The following is a 27,503-nucleotide window of genomic DNA, read 5'->3' as shown; positions in this document are numbered from 1 at the left end:
TGCCAAAGGTAAGAGACAGAGATGACTAGTTATTAAACAAAACAGTGTAATTGTAAAAATGCCCATGGAAGACAAAAAAAATCAAACCTGTTGGTCCACACCCACAGCATCCAGCCCATCATACATAATGTTCACCCAGCCATCCTTACAAGACAGCACAAACAGTGACATGAGAGCCTGAGAAACAGAGATAAAAGGCCAATGAGATTATAGATACATCACCGATATCCGGGAAGTCTCATTGACTTCCTGGGATTGCATTAAATGCATTAGATCATTATGTATCTAGTTTTCCATTACAAATCTAAAATGGACTGAGCTAACATCCATTTAAAGTCCCTGATGATTCTACGCCATCAAGCATTACAAATGTAACATAACTTTTGTTTCAGGTCGACAGTCTGTATATTGAACTTCGCATAACTTATTTTCCATGAACAACTCCTACCTGCCCCAAATTATCAAAGTTGTATTTCCGCCGAATCCATTTGTAGTTTGCTTGCAGGCAATCAGATTTGTTGGTGATGTTTCGTGTGTCTAGGCCTTCACAATGGTAAAACTTGCCCTTGAAGAGCTAAACATTACAATGAATGTTAAAACTTTAAAAAACTATATGGAAACAATTTGATAAAGCTCTATGATTACAGTTATTAGAGATGCTTCAGTGGAGTGGATGCCTCAATATGTCTTTACCTGAACTCCAAGAATGCCAAAGATGATGAAGAATGCACAGCATATCAGTACTATGTTCCCGATGGGTCTCAGAGAGGTTATCAGTGTTTCTACCACCAGCTTCAGTCCAGGAGCACGGCTGATCACCCTGTCCACAAAAAAACAACCATAACATCTGTACTATCATATGGTTGTATGTAACACTTACAGGACTGTCTTCCTGAATGATGCTTATAGCTATACTAAAAATGATGCAGGAGTGAGCAGCAAACAGCATTAGAAAAGTCTGTAATAGCAAAATAATTTGTGGTAGAAAAGTAACTTTAATAAATAACTTAATTCCTTTTAACAGGCTTGCTGTGCAGAATATACTGCAAAACCTCTATCACCTCTCAGAATTAACCACTGATTAATCCCTGAACTGCAGCAACTGTATTAAAATGAGAGTAGCCCATTTGCATGGTCCTCGCATACTGACCTCAGAGGCCTGAGTGTCCTCAGCAGACGGAGAACCCTCAATATGCCTAAGATCCGGTTCCCACCGCCACTGGATGCTAGAGACACCAGGATGTCAATGAGTGAAACAAATACCAGCACTCCATCTAACACATTCCATGTGCTCTGCAGGTAGCTGTAGAAGCCAAGGGCCACCACCTACAAGACCAGACACAGCATCTGAGTAAGTATAATTAAAACTGAGATCTTCCTTGGGATACTTTATGAAGTAGAAGCTCATGTACCTTCACAGTCATTTCAGCAACAAAGATCACAGTGAATACATAATTGGAAATAGTGAGAAATAGTCGCTCCTAGGAAAAAAAAAAAAAAAGAACAGTATTCATGAGCGGATATATTTAGTTACAGTATGACAAATAGCTGGTGCTGCTGGAGCTATTATGGAATCTAAATGACTAAGATTAAAGTGTTTCAGTAAGACAGGAGGCTTTTTTATCAGGGAGCTTGTATATTCGTTATTTCCATGGGATTCAGAACAATGCAGAGGCTAAGCTTACTGTGCTTTGAACGTGAATATTTGGCCTCTCCAGAGCAATTGTGATGCAGTTAAGAAAGATGAAAACCAAGACCACATAGTCAAATATTTTGTGCGAGATGAGTCGATGACAGGCCATCCGAAATCTACAAGACACAAGCAGGAATCAGATATTATCATCAGATTTATCATAAGAAGTATGTGTATTCTACAGTGGGCAATGAAAATTACTTACCTGTTTTGAGGGGAGAACAGATATAGGGACCAGTCCTCATGATCCTTACACCACTGCGGTTTATAAGCATCCAGCATCTTCTTTAGACGGAAACAGATACTCTGCAGCACATGACCAGACCAGAAGGGCAGTTCAATAACTGCACAAATATCAGGGAATGTGTCTGCATATGCACAACTTCGGCTGACTTTGACCTGCCTGACTGTAACGTTGAGAGTTCTTGTCAGCTAACCAGAGACTGTAGGATATTTTGCACTGTTTAAAGTCATTATCTTGCAAATAAATAGGGAATAGGGAGCCTGATAGTTTCTTCCAGCACCTCCCTGTCACCAAGTGACCCCCTGATCTTATAATACGAAAAACAAGCTCCCTCTTTCTTTCTAATTTAGCACACAGATGCGGCTCACTGTTTTTATTTTTTCATATCTCATAGCTCTCAAAACCCAATCTCAACACAGTGCCTCTTATTTGCTGAGTTACCATCACACTGGCACCAGAGAGGTCACTTTCCACCCACCAAAAAAAAACAACAACAAAAAAAACAATTACAGCCTGCAAAGTGCTTAGCTGAATCAATTACAGCAAGACAATTAGTGTCCTAGCAAGTCAAACCCCAGGGACAGCATCCTTTGAAAAAACATAAAGCACTGGTTTAGCCTGGTGGGAACATCTAGGCATATATGCGAGTGTGTAGGAGTGTGTGTATGTGTGTGTGTGTGTGTGTGTGTGTGTGTGTGTGTGTCTATGTTGGTATGTGTCTCTGTGGTTTTGCTCACATCGTCCATATCCTCCTCTGTGGTGGAGTCCTCTCGACTCAGCTCTGAGGGAAGCTCTGTAGGCAGATGCAGTGCCCTTCCATTGCAGTCATGGTACTCCCCGGACGAGTACAGACTGGACCCTGGAGGCAGCTCAGGGAACTCCAGAGAACTGGGCTGCTGCAGAGATCCGCCGCTGGTGCTGCCTGCTCTTCCTGAAAGGTTGCCCTCTTTATCCTCATCCTCAAAGCTGCCTCTGCCCTCACCAGACAGAAGAGACTCTCTCTCACCAGATGTATCTTTCCTCTTCAGGCTTGGTGCTCTGCTGAGGCTGTTCCAGCTCGATCTCCGGCTGCCCCAGTTACTGCCTGAGCTCCGAGGGTGGCATGGCGATCTGCGTGGGCTGGACTGAAGGGACAAAAGGAGAACAATTGTACTCCAATCAATATTTTTCAACCACTTGAGTTCTACCTAATAATAAAATTAAAAAAAAAAAAAACTTGAGTGCTGAGAAGCCTTCTGTCAGATGACTGCTGGGATAGGCCCCAACACCCCCCGCGACCCAGAAGGAGAAGCGGCTTAGAAGATGTGAGTGCTGAGAATAGGTGGACTGTCTAATAAAGGTGTTTTACAGGCAGTTTTTAGTTTGAAAAAAAAGAACTCTTCAAGAAATTAAAAAGCCTGTACTCTATAATTATTTCGTATGAAAGTTTAAAAGGCATCTCAACATATTACAGAATAGGCCTTCATTAAGGGGAGTCATTAATGATACCTTATACAGCATAAGCTATTTAACTTCTTGATGAGTGCCATGGAAATTAATTTTTAAATTGGAAAATCAGTTTTCACTCTTTTGAACTCAAAAGCGTTATAACTGATTTTCTCAAAGCAAAGGGACTTACCAGGGACCTCTGATCGTAGCCATTTGGGTCAATGGAGACCCCACTGCCACGCCTCGACTCTCCCAAACCGAAGACAGACTCTGGGCCAAGTGAGCTCTTTGGCGTGGGCATGGGGGTGGCAGCCGTGTGCATGATGATTGGTGGGGGCAGGTTACCACGGGAGTCCACATGTCCATTTGCTGACATCATCAGGGAGTACATCTTCAACTCTGTCAGTGATAATTACAAAAGGCAATTAGATTAAGGAAGCCAGGGAGACATAAAATGCCAAAACGGACCCTGACATACTGTATACTGCAAAATACCGCCACAGCCCATTGGCTAAAGCAAATGGAAAGATTTGCCATGCAGGACCTACAGTAGTAAAACTAAATGACAGAGAACATATAAAAGGCTATTCTCCTACACAGATCCACAGACTGTTGCAGGTCAACACCAATTTTAACGCAGCTCTAGAGGACCATTGCTTTTTTTTATGGGAGGCTAGCACAGAGGCAGCCAGGCTGAGCTCATCCATGCCAGAGTGGTGCTGTACGATGAGGCCACAGAACACAGAATACATAATTGGATGCATTCTACGCAGATAGCTAATTCTACTTTAATAAACACATTGACTTTTTTCCTATGAGTCCATTATGAGTAAAAAGATCTGAACAGCAATAACCTCTGGCACGCAATTCCGCCATCTTCTCCTCTTCTTCAAAGTCAACTGACCTCTTTTCCTCGTCTGAGTCGGACTTGTTGGCATCTCCCTGCAAGGCACAGGAGGCATTTTAAAGACCCAGCTCTCTCTGGGGGGCCAGCAATTGGGAGTGGGCAGCATGCAGTGTTTCAATAACTGTACTATTCGGAATGCAGCTGTAAGTCAAGCCACCAGGTTGAGACACTAAGCACAAACAGCAGTCTGTCGCTCTTTCTCTGTGGACTAGGCCCTGTGGCATCAACAGAATAGGCCTTCCACTGAGCCTGAACCTGTTCTGCATGTACACAGCTGAGGTCTCATCTCCCAGTGAGAACGCTGTGGTGCTAGTGTTGGTGGCTCTACACAAACAAACTAGTGACCTGTTTGTGGTTCACACAGCCTGCAGCGTGCCAGATGGGCCCAACAAAGGAGCACAACATCAGAAACACAGCAGAAAACGCAAGCACTCCATAGTGTGAAACAGAACCATTAAGTATGTGCATAAATAATCTAGCACTGATTACATGCATCACTACAGGTAAAGGCAGTTAACAATCTCTTTATTGTCCCTAGGCAGAAAGGCAGATGGTTGCTTAATACAGAACATGACCCTGATAAGCACTGAACGTTGTGTCACCATACCTCTGCTTGGAAGGCCTCAACCAGGATGGCCACCAGCAAATTAAAGAGGACATAATTCCCAAACGTCATAAGGGCTACAAAGTAAAGTGCAGCCAGTGGAGAGGTGGAAGCCATTCCATTATAGAGGACCACATTCCAGTCCTCCTGAGTAAGTATCTGCAATAAAAACACGATGTCGGACCACAATGTACAACTGACACAAACAGCATAATAACACAACTGATAATAAATATCGATCAATATGACATATATATATATATATATATATACATGAACATATATATGTCATCATTGCCTGAAGAAAAACAAGTGGCAACTTTACAAAAGAAGGCAAAATATTCTAGTTAATGTAAAGAAATTTGTTTCATTTCATTTTATTAATTTATTATGAAATTTTCACACAATATATACAACCCCTACCCACTTTTTCCACTTTCCTTTTCTTTTGCAAGTGGATTATCTTGTATATAATCTCCTCAAAGATATATCCTGAAAAATTTATCACTTATATCTGATGGCTGTTTTGACTAAAAATAAAAATAAATGAAGGGTGGTCTTTCATTTTTGCACAGCTCTGTAACTTTAAATAATAGCAGACCAATGAATATGCACTTGTTGTCTAGCCCAACTAAAGGACAGTGATGACACAAACACTTCAGAAAAATTAAAAAGTAATATTTTACCCATGTCTTAGAGGTCTTGGTGGTATCAATCTAGCTATTATGCCTGTTCACTGCATAACAAAAGATCTGTAAATGTTTACTGTAGCAGAGATGACACTAAATGTGCACAGTATGGGCAAATACAATGCATGTTCAGCACCTTAGCAGCAACTGAGAAAATTGTGCTGATGCAACAAACTATAAGCAAATCTTTTCAGAGCATTAAAAATAATCGCTCTCCTTGGTGCTGCTCTAGAAATGATAATAGAGGGCAGACCCTGCTATTTCAAAACGACAGTTGTTAAGGAAGCAAAGCCTTTTTTGGCCCTGGTAGATGTAAAAATAACCAGAGCATGCATCTCAGATGTTGGTGTCTTTTCAGGCCTAAAACCTACTCAAACAGCAGCTCCCTACAGACAGACTGTCAAATCACAAGGGATGCATTATGCTGTGCACTTATTTGTACCTCAGTGATAATGTATGCCTTGACCTCCACAAATCTACTAGAATCTGAGGACTAGTGTCTGACAACCTGGCTCTAACCTGAAACACAGTGACGATGGCCCACAGCAGAGAGTCAAAGTTCTTCCTATCTGGAATAGTGTCTCCATTCTCCATCTTCAGGCTGAATTTGCACCCAAACAAATGCATTCCAAGAATACTGTGGGAAAACAGAAGATAATCTTAAACTATAATTTCTATAATATATTGCCAAAATATGGTTTGAAAAACTAGAGATGATTCATTTGTATGTTAGTGGTGGGAAATATGGCAAAATATAATTATGATAAATATAGTCTACTTTTGATAAATATTTATGATACATGAGATGCATCAAGTTTTTCTAAGGTTAGATAAGTTGAGACAGACAAAACACACCAAAACCTAACAGTCCAATTTAAAAAAACTATGAACACTATGATTTTTATTCAAGGATTTACATACCGCACTGCTCTAACTCCAACTAAACAGTCCTAATTATGCTCTTTTTGTAAGAACACATGTAATTGGTTATTGGTAAACAATAATTTAATGTAATTTACCACAATAATGCAAAATATTGTGGTATGGTAAGCTGTTTTAATATCTTATTCCACTAAGTGAAATTTCAATTGCAAAATCCAGTTCAGAAACTAGATGAGATTTGATGGCACAGTAGATAACACTTATATACAGCTGGTAATTAGGAACTTCCTATATAATTTATGTATTTATTGAAAAATATATATATATATATATATATATATACATATATATTTATTGAAATATAATTATATATATATATATATATATATATATATATATATATATATATATATATATATATATAAACCTTAAAAAGTGGTTACTTTAATCTGAATTTACTGTAGAAGTAGTCACAACTTATTTTCTTCTTGTCCCAGACAGAACGCCCTGGAGAATGTCTAAAGTGGCAGCAGTTGGTTCCTCTAATTGATAATTAACCAAACTGCATAAATTGAGTGAGGTACGTAAGTGGCCTGCTGGGCCTTCCTGGCACCTGAAAGTGAAGATGAAGAGCATGAGCAGCATGCAGAATGTGGCCACGTTGTCCATTGACTTCATCAGGACCACCAGCTGTCTGCGCAGAGCCGGTAAGAAGCGCACTAGCTTAAGCACTCGCAACAGACGAAAGGTCCTGAGCACGGAGAGCCCACCATCAGCCTGCCCAATGATCTCCCACACGCTAACAAGGACATACACACAAAACAGTCAGCAAAACCAGTACACTCACTCAACAAATCACACAAACATACATGGTGTGAGCAGAGACTGAAAACTGATTTATATAGTCATATAATCAATGTTAGCACACAAAGGTCTTAATCAAGATGTGGGCTTCATTATGGCACTACGAAAAGCAAAACTTGATCATCAAAAAGTTGATGAAACGGGATACAAAAATGCAAGTGCAGAAAAATCATTTACCTTATCACTACAATGATCCCATCAAAGATGTTATATGGGTTCTTGATATATCCATAGAGGCCAAAGGCCACCAGCTTGAAGACCATCTCAAGGACAAACATGCTGGTAAAGACAATATTGCTGATCTCCAGGATGTCTGTCAGTTCATCAGGCTGTGGAAGGGAACACAGAGCCACACTTCATTAGGCCAATGTATGGTGCTATAAGTTTGTTCCTTGTAAAAGATGCATTTTTAAATATTTATTTTTCACTCAGAAAATCAACAACAGGATCAATTTGTTTCTGCGCTTTTGTTTCTAATACTGTTCATTTCTGATTTTTCTTTTCATTGTTCATCTTCACTCCTCAAACTGGTTTGGAGTCCTGAATATAATGACACAAAGGTAGTGCTACTACTAATGGTTGCTTATATAAATTCTGATACAAATGGTAAAATCCAGTATTATTGAAATAATGGCTGATCTGTCAAATCAAAATGGTCTAAAGTTATTCACTCTTTTCATTGAGAGCTGAGCAATGCTGCATAAGAAAATCAATGAAACACTACTCCTAAAATCTATCCATCATGAGCTGTTTCTGGGCTAGATAATTTGGCCCCTTTGCATTTGCTGATGCAGACAGTAGCTCTGTGAGAAAGAGAAATCACTACACTCAAGGTCTCCAGTGCAAATCAATAAACAAATTCTACAGGAGCCATAAAGCCAAAGACATCCACTGCCTCTCTACTGAGTGCAGTCATCCTAAGAGCTCACCTGGATACTGCTCACAGTACAGCAAATCAAATACACCAAGTTACCAGCTTCTTATAGGTGGGAAGAGAGCTCAGTTTAGAAGCTCAACAGAAATGTTCTGTTGTCTAACTAGAGTTTTATCTACCTGGCATAGACCATAATAAAAGGAAAGAATTTCAAATGGCTGGTCTAGATTTCTTATACTTTTAGATAGACATCCAAATACTTAAAATATTTACAATAGTTAATCCAATCCACATCATTTGAATAATTTCTGTAAATTAAATTCAGCTCTGTTCCATGCTTTATTCATTTACACAACCTACATTTTATTAAGCGAGCCCTTTAAATATGACTGTATGTACTCAAGGTGATACAGAAGACATGCAAGATTCTTACATAGAGTCTGAAGTCTAAAAGGCCTCCGACATGTATGGAGTAAGGTCCCAAAGTACCAACAGTTCTGTTAACTTAAATAAGATCTTATTGTAAAATTACTGTAAAAATGATCTAAAAGGTGTTCAGACATAATACCTCTTGAAATGATCTAAATGTGGCAGTGTATTATAGTACAAACCTGGAACGGTATGTGAAATGTAGATGTAAATCTTATCAACTTCAGTTTTTTGTTCTTTCTTAAATATATAGTCATTCTAAAACTGATGTCTACAACACATTCCAAAAAAGCTGGGGCAGAGTAAATTTAAGACTAGGAACTTAGTTTCAATGTTCAGAAAACATTTTTAAAAAAGAAATAATGTAAACATTGTTAGGTTCAAAAGAAGCATCCATGAAAGGCCAAGTAATTTCTGAGCTAGGATGAGTCAAAGTTTGCCACATCATCAAAAAACGCATCAGCAAAAGATACAAGAGTTTAAGAATAATGTTCTTCAGCTTGTGATCACAATGATTTTTTTATTTCACCTCAACCTCGTTCACTCAGATGGTACGGCATTAAAAACCAGCATGCGTCTGTGATGGACATCCCTACATGGACTTGGGAATATTTTGACAAACCACTGTTAATAAACACTGTTTGTTGCTGCATCCACAAGTGGAAATTAAGACTGTACTATGTATGCAAATTCGTTAGTCCCCAAATCTTTCCTAGTTTCTGTCAAAAGGATAGTTGATGTAACATAGTGGTAAACATGCCCCAACTTTTTTGGGAACATGTTGCGGGAATGAGTATATCTTTTCATAAAACATAAAGTAAAACATCAAATATCTTGTTTTTGCACTGTTTTATTTATTACAGGTCAAACAGAATTTCTGCTTGTTTTTATTGGTATTTCACATACTGGCCCAACTTTTTTGGTATTGGGTTTGTATTAAAATCTGAGAGCAAAAGCTAGAAATATAGAGAGATAAAATGTTAGAATAATTTATATAGAGCATTTCATGCAAACTTCTAAAATCAAACATCACAAAACGTCTAAAACTATGTCTAAGTACAAAATGCTAGAAAAGGAGCAAGGACAGGCTAAGAGACTTTTCCACATCCCATACACACTATAAGCAAAGCTAACAAACTGCCTCACAAAGCTTCTTAAATGGCTCCTCAAAACATCATAAATAAGTTTCTTTGGTTTAAATGTAGGTAGAATTATTTTTAGCTCTGTGCAATTTTTCACTGAAATGCCTCATGAAGGTCAGCTAAATCGGTATTTGTCTGGATCAGACAAGCACAGCCTCATTAATCAGGGCTCTGTGAATTATCATTCAGTGCAGACACCATCTTTAAATGTCAAGATGTTTTGAGATCTTTTTAAAGCACACTAACTCCAAAATAGCCTCGGTCTATGAGCTAATTTGTGATAAAAGAAAAGGCTGTATCAATGGAAGTCAGTGGCGGATAATGCCATTTTGTGGCTCCTCTTAAAATTGTATATACTCTATATAAAAATTGATGAGAGCATAAATAGGGCTACATTATTCTTGAATAAATGGAAGCACGATTTTCTGGCTAGGAATTGAGATCAAAATTTTAACTTTTGTAAAGAACAATATGAATCTATACTAAATTTTTACACAGCAAAATGCAGTTGAGATAAATGTAAACAGCTCTTACAAACACATAAACAAATGTATACCTAAACTGCATTAGAAAGTATAATTTCAATAAAATACAAACAAAATAATCACAAAAATGATCTTTGTAAATCCTTTGTCGATGCTGAGAGCTGATCCGTGATGTAAAAAATATGAGGCATATCTAAGGATTGCTGCAGCCCTGTGTGATGCTCCTTGGTCACAGGACCCTGCAGTTTCTTTTTCAAACACTAGATGGAAATACAGACTTTTTGACTTTTGACTACAGGACTAAAGACCTGTTTACACACAGTCAAACGAAAAAACACGCATCAAGAAATTTGAAATGAACACACGTTTACTAATGCTGTCTTTCACACCGAAACCAATACTGTATAAATCTTTAAAGCATAGCATGCTCTATTTCCTACATTATAGGGATGCATTAAAATCTGAGCTGCACTGTCTTGGTTGCAGCCCAAAGAAATGTGCATCAGGTCGGCGGAAGAACTCTTGTAGCAAAGCACTAAAGTGTATACGAAAAGAAAAACGCTTTGGACTTGGTGTAAAGATCCCACTATTTTAAAATTGCATCTGTTTTTTTAAACTTGGTGTAAACAGGCCTTAACAGTCCAGTTCCACATTGGATCAGTATCGGCTAGTGGCTGATTGTTGGTGAAAGGCAATCGGCGATTGCCATCGCCCCAAAAACACTGATTAGCCCATCTCTATATATCGCTGTGAAATCCCAGACCTGATCAGTTTAATATCCACAGAGACATCTGTACTGCCCACGCATTACATCACACTGTATCCATCAGATATTTTGTTGTTGTTGTCATTGCTTAGCAGCCAATCAGAGGGTTAAATACACCAGCAAATCCAACTGAAGAAGGGATTTACCTTTTGATGCACTCTCAAATGAATGTGGATTCATTTTGAAAACATGACTGCGGATATAGTGGTCACAATTCAGAAGCTACTAGCAACTAGCAAAAAACTTAACATTTTTTTTTAAAAAACATTTGACATCAGAAAAACAAGACTTTCTTCAAGATGTTTACGGAAATACAATAAATGCTTTTGAGGGGAGTAATGATGAGGCCTGAAACACTGAAGAGATGTCTGGACTATGATTTGGCTCTAAAACACAAATTTCCAATAAATCATACAGAAAAAATGCCTACTGACAACACTGAGACAAATTCACAACAGCAACTTCCAGCCGTTTTTGACTGTTTGGATTATTCATTCATATAGTGTTCTGTATATTTGTGTTATGTTTTCAGTAGAAAATGAATTTCTCCTTTTTTCAAGTTTTATGCATTTGCATGTTATTTTCATCTTCTACTTTGAAAATTTGTGTTAACAACTGGTATTACTGAAAAGCTAAAAAGTTACAGTCAAAAATATAAAATAGGCCCAGCCAGCTACTTTTAGGTTAAACAAGACCACTCACTGTTTGCAAATAAGAGAAAACTCACCAAGTGAGTAAGAGTCTTACAATCAGTTCCTACAATACCATTCTTTGAAGCTGGTGTAAAAACAGAAGTAATGTGGTAAAAGCAGCACGCCTGTACCACTCCCAATCTCAATCCCAATGTCAAAAAAGACCATTAGTCAACTGATATTTCAGTCTACAAAAGCCCCAAAAGCACAGTTGGCAACCCTGCACAGCAAAATAATCTCATCTCATAATAAACAGCTGGGATAGGCTCCAGCACCCCCCCCCCGCGACCCTGATGGAGAAGCGGCTTAGAAAATGGATGGATGGAATTTGACCAGAGGCTCCCAAACTTTCACATTCAACTGTACATATACTATATGTATAAATATTTAGAGGAGGACTCGTTTTCAACGGTTTACAGCTGTTTGTGTGTTGAATAATATTATGATATTACTTCAGCAGATTCAACAAGTGGGTGTGATTCTCTTTCCTAAGACACAATATTGACAGTTTTTTGACATGAAAGATCTTTTTTCACATTGACATAATCTGTGGAATAGTGTGATGCATTCTAAACATACTGTCAGGGCACAATTTTTAAAGGACTGTTACTGTCCTTTTTAAATAATTGTATTGTTCTCCTTCTTACAATGCCAAAAAAGTGCCTTATGTCTCCCTCCTCCATCTCCCCATTATACAGCACACACAAAATAAAAAAGCCCGTTCTAAACTTCCTCTAATTGGCCTGCACCGGCAGAGTGCAGAGCTGTGAAGTCCCAGTGCTGCTGCATCAAGCACATTTGCTGTACAGGAGGGGATGTGCTATTGAAAAACAATGGTGGCAAAAATGTCCCAAAGCTCTCAGTGCCAACAGTGGAGTGGAGAGATGAGTGGGGGGGACAGAAGAAAGGGGAGGAGAAGGGAGATGGGGGGGCTGGGGGGGGGGGGGGGTTGTGATGTGAGACGACCCTTCTGTGGAAGTGCTCCAGAGGGAATCAGCCACAGCTCGCTCCTCTCTCTCCCTCCACCACACTCCACCACACTCCATAGAGCCTATGGGCCCTTCTGTACTCACTGTACATTTCACCCACTTTCTTTATGCCTCAGTGAGTGGAGCCAGGCAAAACAAACCACAAATCACCACAGGAGCAGGGGATGAAAAATAATAAGCCATTTGCTGCTATAAACTGCTGCAGTGCTGCACATTAATGGGGCCCCCCATTATCTGCAGAAAGGTACAACACGTGCACTGATGTAAAACTACTGTGTCCACCACGACATGAGTGTACATTGTGCAGTGGTGTCCATAAGAGCAGCCATAAAGAGATATCTGACAGGGATGTCTTGCCATGACTGGCTAGACTAAGATAAGCCAAAAGAGAAGATGTGTATTCTGTTATAGACTGGTTTCTGTTCACTGTCTTTGGTGCTCATAAAGCTCACAAAGAACCTTCCTGACATTTGGCAGCCAGGAAGACCACAGTCATAGTTATTCTATTAAGCCCATATCCATCAGTGATCAGCACGGCCAGTTCCCCAGCCTCACTCACTGTGCAAACAAACAAGGCATTCATTATCAAGCTGGGATGACTGTTAGCCCACTGGTTCAGTGCACATTCTGGTAATCGAATGCGTGGATTTCCAGCTTTAAAGAGCCAAGCGTCTGTAGTGTGACGTTGATTGATCCACTTGCCGGCACTTTGTAAATACGATTAGCCAACTGATTGACTTCAGAACATTGGGACTGTGCCAGTGGCCATCCTCTCACCCACCCTTGTAGAGAGCAGAAGACAGGCCGATAGAGATCAATCCTCCTCAAATGACTACTATAGATACTATCCTGTAGAAACTGTGTAAACAGTCTGCCACAGGGGAACCTGCATTCAGCTGAATTCAGTATCTAAAGAAGAATTACAGCTACAGTGGTAAATGTAATGTATGTGATCACAAGGGAGTTGTATTGTACTACAATATGACAGTACTAAACAGAAGGTGGGGTAGGCGATATGGCAAAAATATTCAGATTCAGATATCACAGTGCTTACACAACACATAAAATGTAAAAATGTATCACAACAGTATAGCATGCAGACAAAATAAACTAGTAGTGCCAGGTTTTTAAAAGTGTTATCAAAAACAATGCATCCAATTAAACAGGATTAATTATGCTTTTTGAAATTACACTTTTGGTTAGTGTTCCTTAAGTACGGAAGATATCCACAATTTGCTGAGAAAAGCATATTGATTATCATGATCGTGATCGGGCACCACCTGTGCAACAAGTCCAGTCATGAAATTTCCTCAGTACTAAATAGTAGGCAATTGTCAGTGGTATTACAACAAAGTGGAAGAGACTGGGAACGACAGCAACTCTCCCACGAAGTGGTCGGCCACGTAAAATGACAGAGCGGGGTCAGCGGATGCTGAGGCGCATAGTGCACAGAGGTCACCAACTTTCTGCAGAGTCAATCACTACAGACCTCCAAACTTCATGTACCCTTCAGATCAGCTCAAGAACAGTGTAGAGAGCTTCATGGAATGGGTTTCCATGGCCGAGCAGCTGCATCCAAGCCTTACATCACAAAGTGCAATGCAAAGCGTTGAATGCAGTGGTGTAAAGCGCCGCTACTGGACTCTAGAGCAGTGGAGACGTGTTCTCTGGAGTGATGAATTATACTTCTTGGTCTGGCAATCCAATGGATGACTCTGGGTTTGGTGGTTGCCAGGAGAACGATATTTCGATATAACGATATAAGAAGGACAATTTCATGTTCCCAACTTTGTGGGAACAGTTTGGGGACAGCCCCTTCCTGTTCCAATATGACTGCACACCAGCGCACAAAGCAAGGTCCATAAAGACATGGATGAGTGAGTTTGGTGTGAAAGAACTTGACTGGCCTGCACAGAGTCCTGACCTCAACCTGACAGAACACCTTTGGGGTGAATTAGAGCAGATACTGAGGCCTTCTCATCCAACATCAGTGTCTGACCTCACAAATGCACTTCTGGAAGAATGGTCAAAAATTCCCATAAGCACATTCCTAACTCTTGTGGAAAGCCTTGCCCGAAGAGTGGAAGCTGTTATAGCTGCAAAGGGTAGGCTGACATCATATTAAACCCTATGGATTAAGAATGGGATTTCACTCAATTTCATATGCGTGTGAAGGCAGACGAGCGAATACTTTTGGAAATATAGTGTATATGTAATATATTAACCTGTAACTTTTAGATGAAGGACAAGCTAATGACTTGTCCCAAAAGCATCTTAGGGTTGAGATCATTTTAACTGGTAGAGATTATTCAGTGTAATGCTCACTCTACAATTTAAGAATCATCTTTGTGCTAAAATGATTTTAGGACATTCAGCCCATCTGGACTGATATATTTGAGATTGCAGCATGCAAGCAGTTCATAGCTTGAATTCAAAATTCAGTTTGTAAAAAATTCTTATATATTTATATATTGTACAATCCATGTACATAATTAAAACAGAAGGCAACTATATTTGGAGTTAAAGCATCAGCATTGCACTAGTACAAACTTCAAGAAAGTTGCTGAGACTGATGAGACTGATGTTGGACTGATGAGGGAAATAACTGAGCAAATACACCCATCAAAACCCCTTTCTAACAGTTAACAGCTAACAGCCGTGCTGAAATTGACTATATAGTGTTTATTTAAATTGTAAATGACACACAAGAAGAAGAGCAAAACATTTTAGCCAGCTGTACACTTCAAAGAATGAAAGAACTTTGTCACTACAGGCTCTGTACAGTGACAAAGACAACCATGTGACATCACAAAGTCAAACTCTCACATAGTTGCGGCCAAATAATTGTCATTTTGTTTCAAAATATATTTTTTGTTTGAAGAATATTGCATCGCTAAAAATGTTTTTTTAGGGAACCAAACATCGTTCTTCTATGGCATTGTGCAAGAAACTGTCTTTGCACCTTTATTTCTTATATGCATGTCACCTAACTCTGCAAATGCTTGGAACTTTATGTAATAGTGGGGGAGAGAATTCAAGAGTAACTTGATCTCCAGTTGTGGAAAGCTGGTCTGACTTCTTGCAAGCCATTCTTCCAAGTCTACTTAAGACATAACTCCATATAAAGAAGCAAAATAAGGCTATGTCTGACTGAGCTCAAGCAAATAAAGTGTATTACATACAAAACTCATTCATTTTAGGCAACACCTAAAGTTATAGACAACAACCTTGGTTTCCATTCCAACACTGTAACATCAGGGTATATTTTGGAGTTCACTTTAGGTTTAAACAGCTTTTTTAACACACAGAACTAGCATATTGCACTTGTGACAGTAATATACTAACAGAGCAATACAATGACCTCAAGCTATGATGGTGTCCTTTTGCTCCATGCAATGATTCATAGGGTCTAGTGCAGATTTAAAACAGCAGGGTACACTCAGGGTACAGACGATGACAATGAACAAGGGGCTTTGCTTTATAGTATGTTATTATATCCTGACAGTTATTATATTGCAGACCTCTACAGAGCAAAAACATAACTCAGTAACATCCCTCTTTAGAGGACATGTAAATTCTACCTACAGTTTAAGTAAGCTTTTTTATGTCCAACACAGAGCAAAATCCTAGTTTTATCTTCAAAATGGCAACAAATTAATCCCATATTTAGTTTATGACTCTTGTTTAATGTTGCTAATTTGGCTACTGAACACAAAACCTGAAAAAGCTGCAGACAGGGCTGGTTTCCCAGACATGGATTAAGCCAGGTCTTGGACTAAATTGCAATGCCAATTGTGAATCACTATTGGAAATGCTATTTAATCTAAGGTTAGGCTTAATCTGGGTCTGAGAAAGTAGCACACTGGGTATTTACAACCTTTTTTCCTTTTCTTAAAAGAACAGTGTGCTGTTACAGACATTCTTTAGCAGTAAATAACCCAAGCATTAGCAAAAAAAGATCATATTTTATCAGCCATTACCAAAGTTAAGTTAAAAGGGGTTATAAGGCAAAAAGGGTTCGTACATACAGCTTTTTTCTGCAGACTAATCGCTAAATTATGCAGCAGGACCTAGGTGTATATCTATCACCAATGTAAACAATGTCACCCTCCGTTTGTTCAGCCTGCACTGTTACACAGCTACTTACATTAAACATGTGCTGACTTGTCAAATCCATAACAAAAATTCACAATCAAAAAAACCTGCTCATGTTATTTTTTATGAACACCTGCTCCAAATACCAGTGAAGTATAACAAAATGTCAGTTCAGTCTACTTTATCCGTTTCTTGATGTGTGCCATTTTTCAGTGCTAACCTCTCCATACTGTAACGGCTGCAGCAAATGGCAAACTGTAACTAGGTTATGGGATGTCCAACATCCACACAAGTATGCCCCCATGAGACCTTGATCAGATCAGATGAATCTCAATTCACAGGCTTCTGCCCAATATTAGGAGTAAAGAGATCCCCACTCCCCAGCAGCGAGTCCAGGGCACAGTAAGAGGAGGTGCAGTGCAGCACTGCGCACAGTTACATAACCACAGAGTCTGTTAGCCCAATAAGGCCATGAATCCCTCTGCACTGTTTATGAATGAAAAAGAAATAACTAAATAATCCCTTTGTGTACACCAGTCAGATACTGTACTTCTGAGGAGTACATTGCTCAGCCCTTGATAAAAAACAGACACAGGCCACATGGTTCCACTTCGCTCCTGAAGAAAATGGTCTTTGTTCCCTCGACTGGCTTTTTTACCCCCCTTTCCCCAACAATTGCTGCTAAAGTAATCTAACTGCTATCTCAGGCTCTTTCTTTGACAATAGCAGATGTAAAACAGACGAGTGGAAGGTCTGTAAAATGCAGCTTGGGATCACTAATGAGGGATTGCAGAGTGGTGACCACCAGTAAGCAGGAAGAAGCTGAAGGAGAGTATTGCTGGGAATTACCTGCTCATGATACTCGATTCCCATGCTCAAGGTGTTGATGAGGATGGCAATCATAATCCCCCTATTGAAGTACTTGCTATCCACGATGCGCTTCATCCTGTCCCTGAAATCCTCCCAGTAGCGAGTAATGCGGCTGCGCTCCTGAAACCTCTTGTGGTGGCGCGAATGGACTGGTTTGAACTCTGCTCCGTGAGAGAACTCGTGCACCACCTCCCCCTCGGACCGGGAGCACTCAGACTCAGCCAGCTCAAGGTCCATGGTCTCCAATGCCCGGGCACAGTATGGGCAGCCCAGCACCTCGAAGAGCAGTGATGTGGGCACCACACCCGTCATCTGCAGCAGCAAGCGACTATGACCTGCAGAAAGAACAGTACTCTCCTTCAACAGTTGAAGCTCATAAAGAATCTCATAAATACTTCAAAGATAAATACACATCTATTTAGAGAAATCTAAGGCCATTATAAATACGCCTTATTTAGGAAACTGGACACATTTGCAAGTGTTTATATTTCAATAGTACACTCACATCATTACTGATGTGCTTTAATAGCTGTCTTGTTACAACTGTTTTGATTTCATTACTTTCTCATGGGTTGTGAGTACTGGAGACAGCAAAATTTCTCACTCTCCTGTGACTCAATCATCTACCCCTTAAAGTCCATTTGGCTTATGCCACAAATGCCTTCAAATGATTCATAACCACATGGCATCACGACGAACATCAGGTGCATTTTAAAGCTATCTGTTTATGGAAATACATAAATGTTAATTATGGCCAAATTAAGCCAATGAAATACAGTTTACACAGTTTACACACTAGACCCTTCAGGCACCGAGGCTGGCAACCAGGCACAGATGATCAGTGATGAAGAACACAACCCTGGCAGAAGTACTCTATTCCTTTTCCTGTCCCTGTTTAATGGCTTTCATCTCTTTTCCTCATAATAAAACTACCACTTAATTTGAAAATCCTGGAGTCTGTCCTTTTCTTCATTTTAATGTTGTTGGGGAAGACTTAATCATACAGCACCACCCTTGTGAGTTAAAGTGGAGGTGATTCATGCAGTCAGGGCTATAAGTGCTATATCAGTGCTAGAAGAGGCAGGGAGTTTGACGTATAAAAATTCTGTTCTTAGACGAGAAGTTAAATGGGCATTGACAAACTCCATATTGCAAATCTGCAGACCAAGAACGTAAAAGAATAAATCAAACAACCTTAAGGTGACTTCTTCTGGGAGCAAATGTGTTGAACAAAGCTAAGCCACAGAAACCTAAATCTTTAACTTTAAGTGCATCCGAGAGATAATGATAAAACTCTCCATAATGACAGAGCATGCTTCATGAATAAGCTTATCATTCTAATTAAGAAAGAACTGCTGTTCCAAGCCTGTAAAAGTCTTAAGACTTACATATCACTCACTTCCAGCTCTTGCTATCTACACTTACTGAAACCTCACCCCTCTAAGGATCCTGTTAATGACTTTAACATTTGAGGCATGGATTTTCTGTCACATCTGTAAACCTATGCACTCCTGCTATGTGAACTGGACTTGGACCATGTAGTGGGGATGAAAAGAGCTCTTACTGTGGTCTCCTGTGAGCTGCTGAAGTTTTTCAAAGGGATCTGACACATCTGCTGTGCCGTTGTTGGTCTCGCCCCTCCCTTTGGCTGTGGGGTTTCTTCCTGTGTAGCTGCAGATGAAGGATGGCAAAATGGTAGGATAGTTCATGCCCCCATTAAGCCTCCCTAGTGGAGTCACACCAGCTGCGGTGCCTGTGCAAACCTGCGCAGCCTCATGAAAGTCACCTTGAAAGATGCTGTGCACTGATTGGGCTACTGGTGAAAGATCCTGCCCAGTAGTTAGCTGTGAGGGCAATGCTAGCTGCGGCCCTGATGTGATAAACCTCATCTCCAGAGCCTCGCTGCTTCCTGCAGTGGCCTGTGGGCTGGGGAGACCATTGCTGAGGTGACAGTGGTGGTGCTGGTGGTGCTGGATGAGGTTACGGATAGAACGTGCCCAGTGGCCACTGCCCCTCTGCCTGTTGTGCCCATTTGCTCCCCCTGAGCTTGCCCCTCCTCCCCCTCCGGGAAGGCTGCTGTTGGGGTTGATTTTCTTCCGTCGCTTGCTCTGCCAGCCGTGGTATACGCGTGATGCACGGCGCTTCACCTTCCGGTACAGGTGGCTGATGTACCTGAGCATCTCCTCATAGCAGCTGCCAGGCTCAGAGTAGCTGGCAAGCGTGCTGTCATTGGACTGGTAGCACACACGCTGGTCCTTCATCAGCTTGTTCACCCGCTGCTTCGTCTCAGAGAACTGGGTTGCAATTACAACCAGGCACAGGTTGATCATGAAGAAAGAGCCCACCTGGGACGGATACACAACACATTGTCTTTCACGACCTTGAGCTACAGTGCATAGCAAGCAGTTCTTAACGTACATGTATCAATACAAACATAGCATAAGGGACTGGAAGAAGCACACTTACTATGATGAGCAATATAAAATATATAAAATTGTAAAAGGAGTGGGCATCCATAACGTAATACATGATGTCCACCCATCCTTCCAAAGTGATAACCTGTAAAAAGAATACAAGAAAGGATTCAGATATTCAATCATGATGGGGAGTAACAGATAATCTGCTGCCAGGAATGAGTGCATTTAATTTATACATTAGATTTCTTGTAATGCTATCATTAACAGAGGAGCGGTGATCACTATCTGAGCACAGATCCATTCTCTTCACATGGCTGTATGTGTTCTCTTTTCTGACTACCTAATCCACACACAGCTGCCATCTCAAACACCACTCCATGTTGTGGAGAAGATAATCTGGGGACTAAAAAGCCTGGCAAGTCTTTCATGTTGTTTACCTCTGGGTTTTTCAGATGAGAATATGATAGGAAAGAAACATAAAAGGACAGAAGCTGTGAGGTGGAATGCTGATAATATAAAGGTGGAGATACTGAGATATAAAAGCATCTAGCCTTAGTTAGACATTTAGACACTCAAGTCCACTAGTGGAGAACAAAAGCTTCAAAAAAATTTTGCACCGTATTTCTTGCTGGACATATTATTCTGTTCATCATTATAGCACCATGTCTTTATTAGGAATGCACCATGATATCAGTATCAGCAGATAACTGCTTTAAAAATATATCAGCATCAGATAGTTTTTTATGTTTGGCTAATATTACAAACCAAAATATGATGACATATTTAATGCAATCTGGAAGTGAAGTGCTTTGTGAATCATTGCACTTTGCTGTTAAAAACGTACTTAAATTTTGTCCATGTTTTTCTTTTAATGTGAGAGCACTCAGATACAAGAGACCAATTTCCAGGGATTGCAGGCTTTTTAAGCACATAGCAAATTTCCTTGTGAGACGTGAACTGAGTTACAAGGCAGTCAGTTGCTCCATATGGGTCATTATATGATCACACTGAGTTGGGCACAGCCAATCCCCAACTTCTCAATGGCCTGTTCTCTATCATTTGTAAAGTCCTCTCCTACCACTAATGGAGGTCCAATGCTGCATTACAAAGGGTGACCACACGTCCCTGTTTTCTGAGGACAGTCCCATTTTTAGTGACCCAGGGCTGTCCCCTGAAATCTCCCTTTTTAACAGTGAACTGAAAACACAATGGAATGTCCTAAGAAAGACCTGACAGCATGTGTTGTGCTGTGCTTGATTTGGCCAACAGTGGGGGCTGCTGCTGCTTTCTACTGACCATTTTCTATCACATACTCGCCTAGTTTCGAAAAATACTGCTGTTTAAAACTCGACCAGGCACTTGAATCGTACTACCATGTGATAGATACATATCTGATTTGTCTAGACGTACAATCTACTGGAATGTAGGCAACCATGTGATCTACAAATACTGCATCATTTTTTAAAACGGCATCACTTTTTTAGACATCCACATAGGACATATGAAATATGTTAATAAAGGAAGTCTCATTTAAAGTATTACTCAGATTTTTTTTCCGTTGTCCATTTTATCAGCTCCACTTACTGTATAGGTGCATTTTTTAGTTCTACAGTTACAGACTGTAGTCCATCTGTTTCTCTGCATACTTTGTTAGCCCCGTTTTACCCTGTTCTTTAGGTGTTGGGACCCACATGGACCCTCACAGGGTCCATGTGGACAAAATCTTGTCAACTTAGTGTTAAAGGAGACAGCATAAGACAAACTTTTCTGTCATGCTTCCTTGTTTACACATGTGAAACAGTGGCAGTCGCTCCTCGTGAATTACAACACACTATGTTTTACCATTAACCCAGGGAAGGGAGGAAGCAAATGACTGACCCACTCTACAAACCCAAACTATCTGAGTGGCAGGCTCTCATTATCAGAGAACAGAGAGCAGCTTTTATTGTGCGATCACTGCATGCCTGAACGCCCCCAACCAGCAAAGTGTCTGCGCATATTTAATCTCTTTAAGCAGGGGCCTGAGCCACAGCCTTATGTGCCACTGTAATTTTGCAGGCCAGATTGGAAATGCTGATGAATTAATACAAGACACGTATCTTTTATGATATTCTGGGAAACATTTCAATTCCACAGACAAAGATGGACAATACATCTCATGGACAAAAAAAGTAATCTTTGGAGAGTCGTGAGGAAGAATAGGACTAGGATGACTAAAACATCACATTTGCTCAGGGGATATTTAATTATTTGGTGCAGTTGGAGTGTGTCTAATAGGACTGTGTCCTCTCTGGAAAACTGAAAAAAAAAAAAGTAGTGAAAGTGTCTTTGCACTTAAAATCATGATTAAAACAAAAAAAAAATGGCAGCATTTAAAATGTATTTCACTTTCAAATGACTTTCTACTGTGTTGCACACAACACAACAGAGAAGCTTGATCAGGGATTTCCAGCTCTGGTCCTCTAAAGTCCAGGACACTTTGGTGATTTCCCTGATTCAGTACATCAATTTTATCAGTTAAGTGCTAGGTTGTATGTTGGTCATTCTCACAAAACCACCCCAAACATGTCCATAATTACTTAATTATCACACAGATAAACAATATTTATATAATTTAGTAGATCAACTGGAGCTCTACATGATACAGTAAAGTTGGAGTTTATATTTGTATCTTAAAGTTTTTTATACATTTTTACATTTTATACCCTAATTCTCAGCATTTTTTTGGTTTCTTTTTTTTTTTAAAGAAAAACCAGTTTGTATTAGATTTAACTGCTGAATCACTTTAATTTAATGTTTTTCTTCTCAACTGTAAGGATGAGAACCAAAACACCTACATTACTACATTAGTTACATTTGTAAAACTATCATTTTACAAACGTATCCGCTGTTGTGTGAGTAGTGGATGACTGTGCTACTTACTGAGTAGATATTTTCCTGCATGGGGAGCTTCAGACAGACAGGCTGTGTATAAATGAGTCACATGTGTGTCACATGCGCCTGCTGCATGTGATATCACCAGAGCTATATCATCCTTTGACTCACAGTAGACTTCCTCAGGGACCTGGATCTTCTGAAGTGACCAGGAACCCTGGTGGACATCCACTACTCACATAACCACAGTTACATGTTGTTGTAACTAGCATTATATTTTGTATCTCCTGACCACCAGGAGCAGTGAATGACTGAGTGGATGACTTGTGCCCATGCCGTCACAAGGACTCACACAACACAACAGCCAGTGTTAGGTCCAACAGCCACTTTCAAGGCAGCTCAAGACGTGGTGACTCCCCTGATGGAATGGCCAATAACGGGAGTGGGCAATGGACAGTCAGCAGCAGCGGAAGCAAGCTCAATCATCTCCACCAGCCAGTGTGAAAGCCACTGCTTTGAAAGCAGAGGACATCTAGCTTCCAAAAAGCATACAAATAGCTGGTCTATATTCCGCACCTTCACGTAGCATGTAGCAGACTTTGGCACTTCAGTTCCTTGACAAAAGAGTCAAAATAATCAATGTATGGAGCCAGGACTCAGAACTTTTGGCTGGATGGCCAGGTTCATTCACATTATCTGGATCCCACAGGAGGCACATGGGGGAGACTAATAATGCTTGTAGCTCACCTATGTACTTTGCCACAGGAAAGAGCAAAAGTGTGGTTCTAAATGACAGCCACTTAGGAGAGGAAAAGGAAAACATTTGCAAAAGGGTTGGAATGGAGTACTGCATATGTAGTCCAGCAGCATGGGGAGCTTTCAGGGCAGTGGCTGGGACGAGTGGTACAGGCGAAGTCTCTGTGCCCCCTTTCAAGAGACTGGCCAGTGCTTAAAGCCAGACGGTTGGAGAGGACAGAAACTTGCAAAGTATGGGAAGATCTCCCCAGCTCCACAGAGCATGCAAGTGCCAGCTTGTTGCCTTCGTATAAGGCATGAGATGAAGGAGCTACAGTACAGTACAGTACAGAATCATATTTCTGACGCCAGGAGACAGATCTGACAGATCTGAGTTGGCCCCAAGCTATAGCTAGGGAAACTCCCTCTGCTTGGTGAGAAAGTCCTTCATTGCAGGGAGTTCCTACAGAACATCCCATAATAAAGACAGAAGCAGAAGAAACTACAATTGCCTCAGCCACCATGGTGCCACCAGCAGGACCCAGTGTTGTTCTTGTATAAATGTCTGCAAGAGCTGGAATGAGAGGCAGTTGGAGAAACACATACAGCGGCTCCCTTGGCCATTTGAGGCCAGGGCATTCTAACCCAGTGGACTGTCGCTGCTCGTTCCTGGCTCCCAGGCCTGCTAGATTCTCTTGGAGGTGAGCTAAGGGGAAAATTATGTAAGTGCAGTTTATGGTTACCTAAGACACGAAAGGGAAAAAGTGTGGCCATGGTCAGAGTCCAGTGTGCACCAACCCTGGTAAGACATACTGTCTGGCTGCTACAACCTCTAGCACTTTGTTATCCATAGCACGCTAACTCAGTGTAGTGTGAAGAACTTTCAATTCATATGCATAAGCCAGAGAGTTTACTGTAGACTCCGTAAGTCCAATGGCTAAGTTCTATCCCAACACCAAGCTCGCTCCATGTCAGGGGAGAGCTACAACCTTCATAGGTCAGATCACATACCAAAATGCTCAAGGTGTGACAGGTTGAGGAGTCGATGACATCCGTCTGTAGAGTATGCAGGATGGGGATTAAGGGCCTGCTATGTACAAGAAGACTCCACTAGCCCAGTGGCTAAGCTTTATCCCCAACACTGACTATGCTGAAGGTGAGGCAAGAGCTACAATCCTTGGGGGTCTGAGCCTACATCAAGATGCTTAGATGTGGTCGGACAAGGACTCAATGATAACAGGCTACAGAGGATGAAAGAATTTTGTAGCTCTTACACTACGAATAGTTTCACTGAGTTGCATTAAGTCTGATGATGAGAAAAGAGTAAGTCAAGAGATTATATAGTATAATATAGATATTATATAGATTATATTGGTCTGAAGGCACATACACAAGGAAATTAATCTGTAACTACTGGCCCTGAGGGTTAGGAGATACAAATTATAACCGCAACAGCAGTTAATGTGTTGTGGTAATAAGATACAAATGTAAAACACTATATGACATTTTTATGTGTATTTTCCATAGATTTTGAAAGATGATTTAATATTTGTGGACAGCATGATTTGTATATATATTGTTTGTATATTGTATTTTTACTTTTTAAAATACAGATGAGAGAAGGTGCTGGTTAACAGGATAGCCTAAAAGCAAGATAAAGAGAAAAGACTTCAGAAAAAAGTGTCAGGTTACAGTTAAAATAAATCCATGTACAATCAACCAAAGGCAGTTGCATATACTTGCAGCCAGGATGTGACAGTGGATGTTGTCACTTGAAGAAGACAGGTGGTGGTGGTGAAAGGAGGAAGGAAAACATGCTATGACGTTATTGGTTAGTATCATTTTTTCCTGGCTGCTAGAACACTTTGACACCACCAAACGTCAGCTGATATTTAGAGATGGACAAAATCACTAGACTTCAGTCAAATATGGAGAAACAGGAATTTTGTCTTTTGAATGAAAATGTCCAGGGACATGAACTAACAAGCTAGAAAATGTCAGTTTTGATCACATTTAGACTTTGGACAACTCATATAAAATTTACTGGATAGGGTAAATTTAATTTAATTAATGGTAGCCTACATGCACGGACACCAACAGAACATAAGGGGCTCACCTGGAATATAGCGATCCAAGCATATCCAATATTATCAAAGTTCACAGCCCCTTTATGTGGATTCAGTTCTCCGGGCCGACATACACTGTAGTACTGGTTCCAGTTCACACAGCTGTTCCTGTTGGACCCATCGGTGCTGAAATAGGCATGTCCAGGGGTCACATTCAGTGTACACTCCGTCTCGCCCTCCCTTAATCGAGGCACGTCACGGCAGCGGAGCATACCGTTCTCCTTCTCAGAGGAGCAGATGAATGGGCTGTCCTCACCTTCCTCACGCATGAAGTACGGATTCATGAAGGACAGATTATACACACTGTGAAGGTACAAGATTAAGATTTCAATATTCAAGACTCTTTATTCATGCTCACTGCATGTTTTTCAAAATCAAATTTCATTCCTTTCTTTTTTCAAATTAAGACCTAACAAAACATATTGCACTACACAATATCACCCCACCACATAGAACAAACACAAATATAGCAGGTATTAACATGTATTTCATTTGAACAAATATGGATGCATATCCATAGCTTCGCTAACTACTCTCTTTTGTCCTTACATTGTGCGCTTGAATTTGTCATCATTTCTGCCATGCTCTACTGCCAATGGTCAGTTTTATCCCACAGGGCCACTGTCAGCTGGCTATTTTTGATTCTTGGATTATTCCGAATTTCAACCAAGGCATAAACCTTATAAACCTTTTTAAGGACCTTTTAAGGGGACCTTGTTATCACCACACAACAAAAAGGAAGCATCTAAATTCAGTAGAGCTATGTCCAACGACAAGAGTAATACAAAGAATTTACTTGATTGAAATATGTACATCATTTCTTCATCACTAAAATATACTTCCATATATAATTAAATAAATATATTATGACCAAAGGAAACTGGAGGAAAAGCAAAATAATGTACATTTTGAATCAAGTAAATGAAATGCTTTACTTTTTCCTGTGAAGTCCAAAATAAACAGAAAACAATGTGGTGCAAAACAAGAACACATTATAAACATCCTCTATGTCATGCATAATTAAGTAAGAGATGTAGGTTTAACAAAATAATGACTGTAAACTAATAAAAAACAATAATATGCAACAAACACTGAAGTGCAATCAGAATTGGGGAATTACTGAACTGCACATTACAAAACAGACAGTCAAAAATAAGGGATGAAAACAAATGTGGGTGATGTGTTGTGCTGGTCTAGACAGAGGTAGTTAGAAAAGGTGGATAATAGGAGGCCAGACAAAGAAAGCAGCGCTTCACCTAAGTGCGAATAAAGGCCATGATGCAGTATCATGATGCAGTGGTTTTGCAATCATCTTACACAATCAGTTGTTAAAAATAGATACAAGTCTGTTTCCAAGTCTCCCCAGCAGCTCCACCACAGAAATACAACAGTGAGTCAGTTTTGGGGGCTAAACAAAGAGCTAAAAAATAATACTCCTATTTCATGATAACTGAATCACGTGGACCCCTACACAAAACAAAGCATAAACAGGGCGCTAATCTGTTCCATTACATCAAAATATGACTTAGAGGGCATTTTATGGCTGTTCTGACTCCTCAGCTCTTCAATTTATCGAATGCAAAAAGTTGTTTTGAGTTTGTAGTATTAGTGCACATCTCCCTTGCTCAGGGGCTGCTGTTTGACATCACATCGCCGGGGTGCGATGTTCAGTTTACAAGGCTGTCAGCATCAGAAATG

At 40.2% G+C, this 27,503-nt stretch overlaps 1 protein-coding gene across 3 annotated transcripts in view; it reads right to left on the bottom strand.

The window, feature by feature from the left end:
* Positions 1 to 27,503, bottom strand: part of cacna1ha (calcium channel, voltage-dependent, T type, alpha 1H subunit a) — a 91,352-nt gene that overhangs the window by 16,696 nt on the left and 47,153 nt on the right. For all 3 annotated transcript variants that reach the window (XM_017703149.2, XM_017703148.2, XM_037535318.1), the window contains 18 exons: positions 25,796 to 26,108; positions 20,120 to 20,212; positions 19,218 to 19,998; positions 17,633 to 17,988; positions 7,489 to 7,640; positions 7,061 to 7,246; positions 6,085 to 6,202; positions 4,880 to 5,035; positions 4,220 to 4,307; positions 3,556 to 3,764; positions 2,675 to 3,061; positions 1,899 to 1,999; positions 1,686 to 1,809; positions 1,413 to 1,481; positions 1,151 to 1,326; positions 694 to 820; positions 449 to 574; positions 88 to 177 (listed from right to left, as the gene is read on the bottom strand). In XM_017703149.2, the coding sequence (XP_017558638.1) occupies positions 88 to 177; positions 449 to 574; positions 694 to 820; positions 1,151 to 1,326; positions 1,413 to 1,481; positions 1,686 to 1,809; positions 1,899 to 1,999; positions 2,675 to 3,061; positions 3,556 to 3,764; positions 4,220 to 4,307; positions 4,880 to 5,035; positions 6,085 to 6,202; positions 7,061 to 7,246; positions 7,489 to 7,640; positions 17,633 to 17,988; positions 19,218 to 19,998; positions 20,120 to 20,212; positions 25,796 to 26,108 (3,652 nt within the window). The remainder of the gene's footprint in view (positions 1 to 87; positions 178 to 448; positions 575 to 693; positions 821 to 1,150; positions 1,327 to 1,412; positions 1,482 to 1,685; positions 1,810 to 1,898; positions 2,000 to 2,674; positions 3,062 to 3,555; positions 3,765 to 4,219; positions 4,308 to 4,879; positions 5,036 to 6,084; positions 6,203 to 7,060; positions 7,247 to 7,488; positions 7,641 to 17,632; positions 17,989 to 19,217; positions 19,999 to 20,119; positions 20,213 to 25,795; positions 26,109 to 27,503) is intronic.

This window comes from Pygocentrus nattereri, chromosome 27 (assembly GCF_015220715.1).
Source record: "Pygocentrus nattereri isolate fPygNat1 chromosome 27, fPygNat1.pri, whole genome shotgun sequence".
NCBI lineage: Eukaryota > Metazoa > Chordata > Actinopteri > Characiformes > Serrasalmidae > Pygocentrus > Pygocentrus nattereri.
The sequence above is the reverse complement of the archived record's forward strand: the minus strand, read 5'-3'. Positions and strand labels throughout refer to the sequence as shown.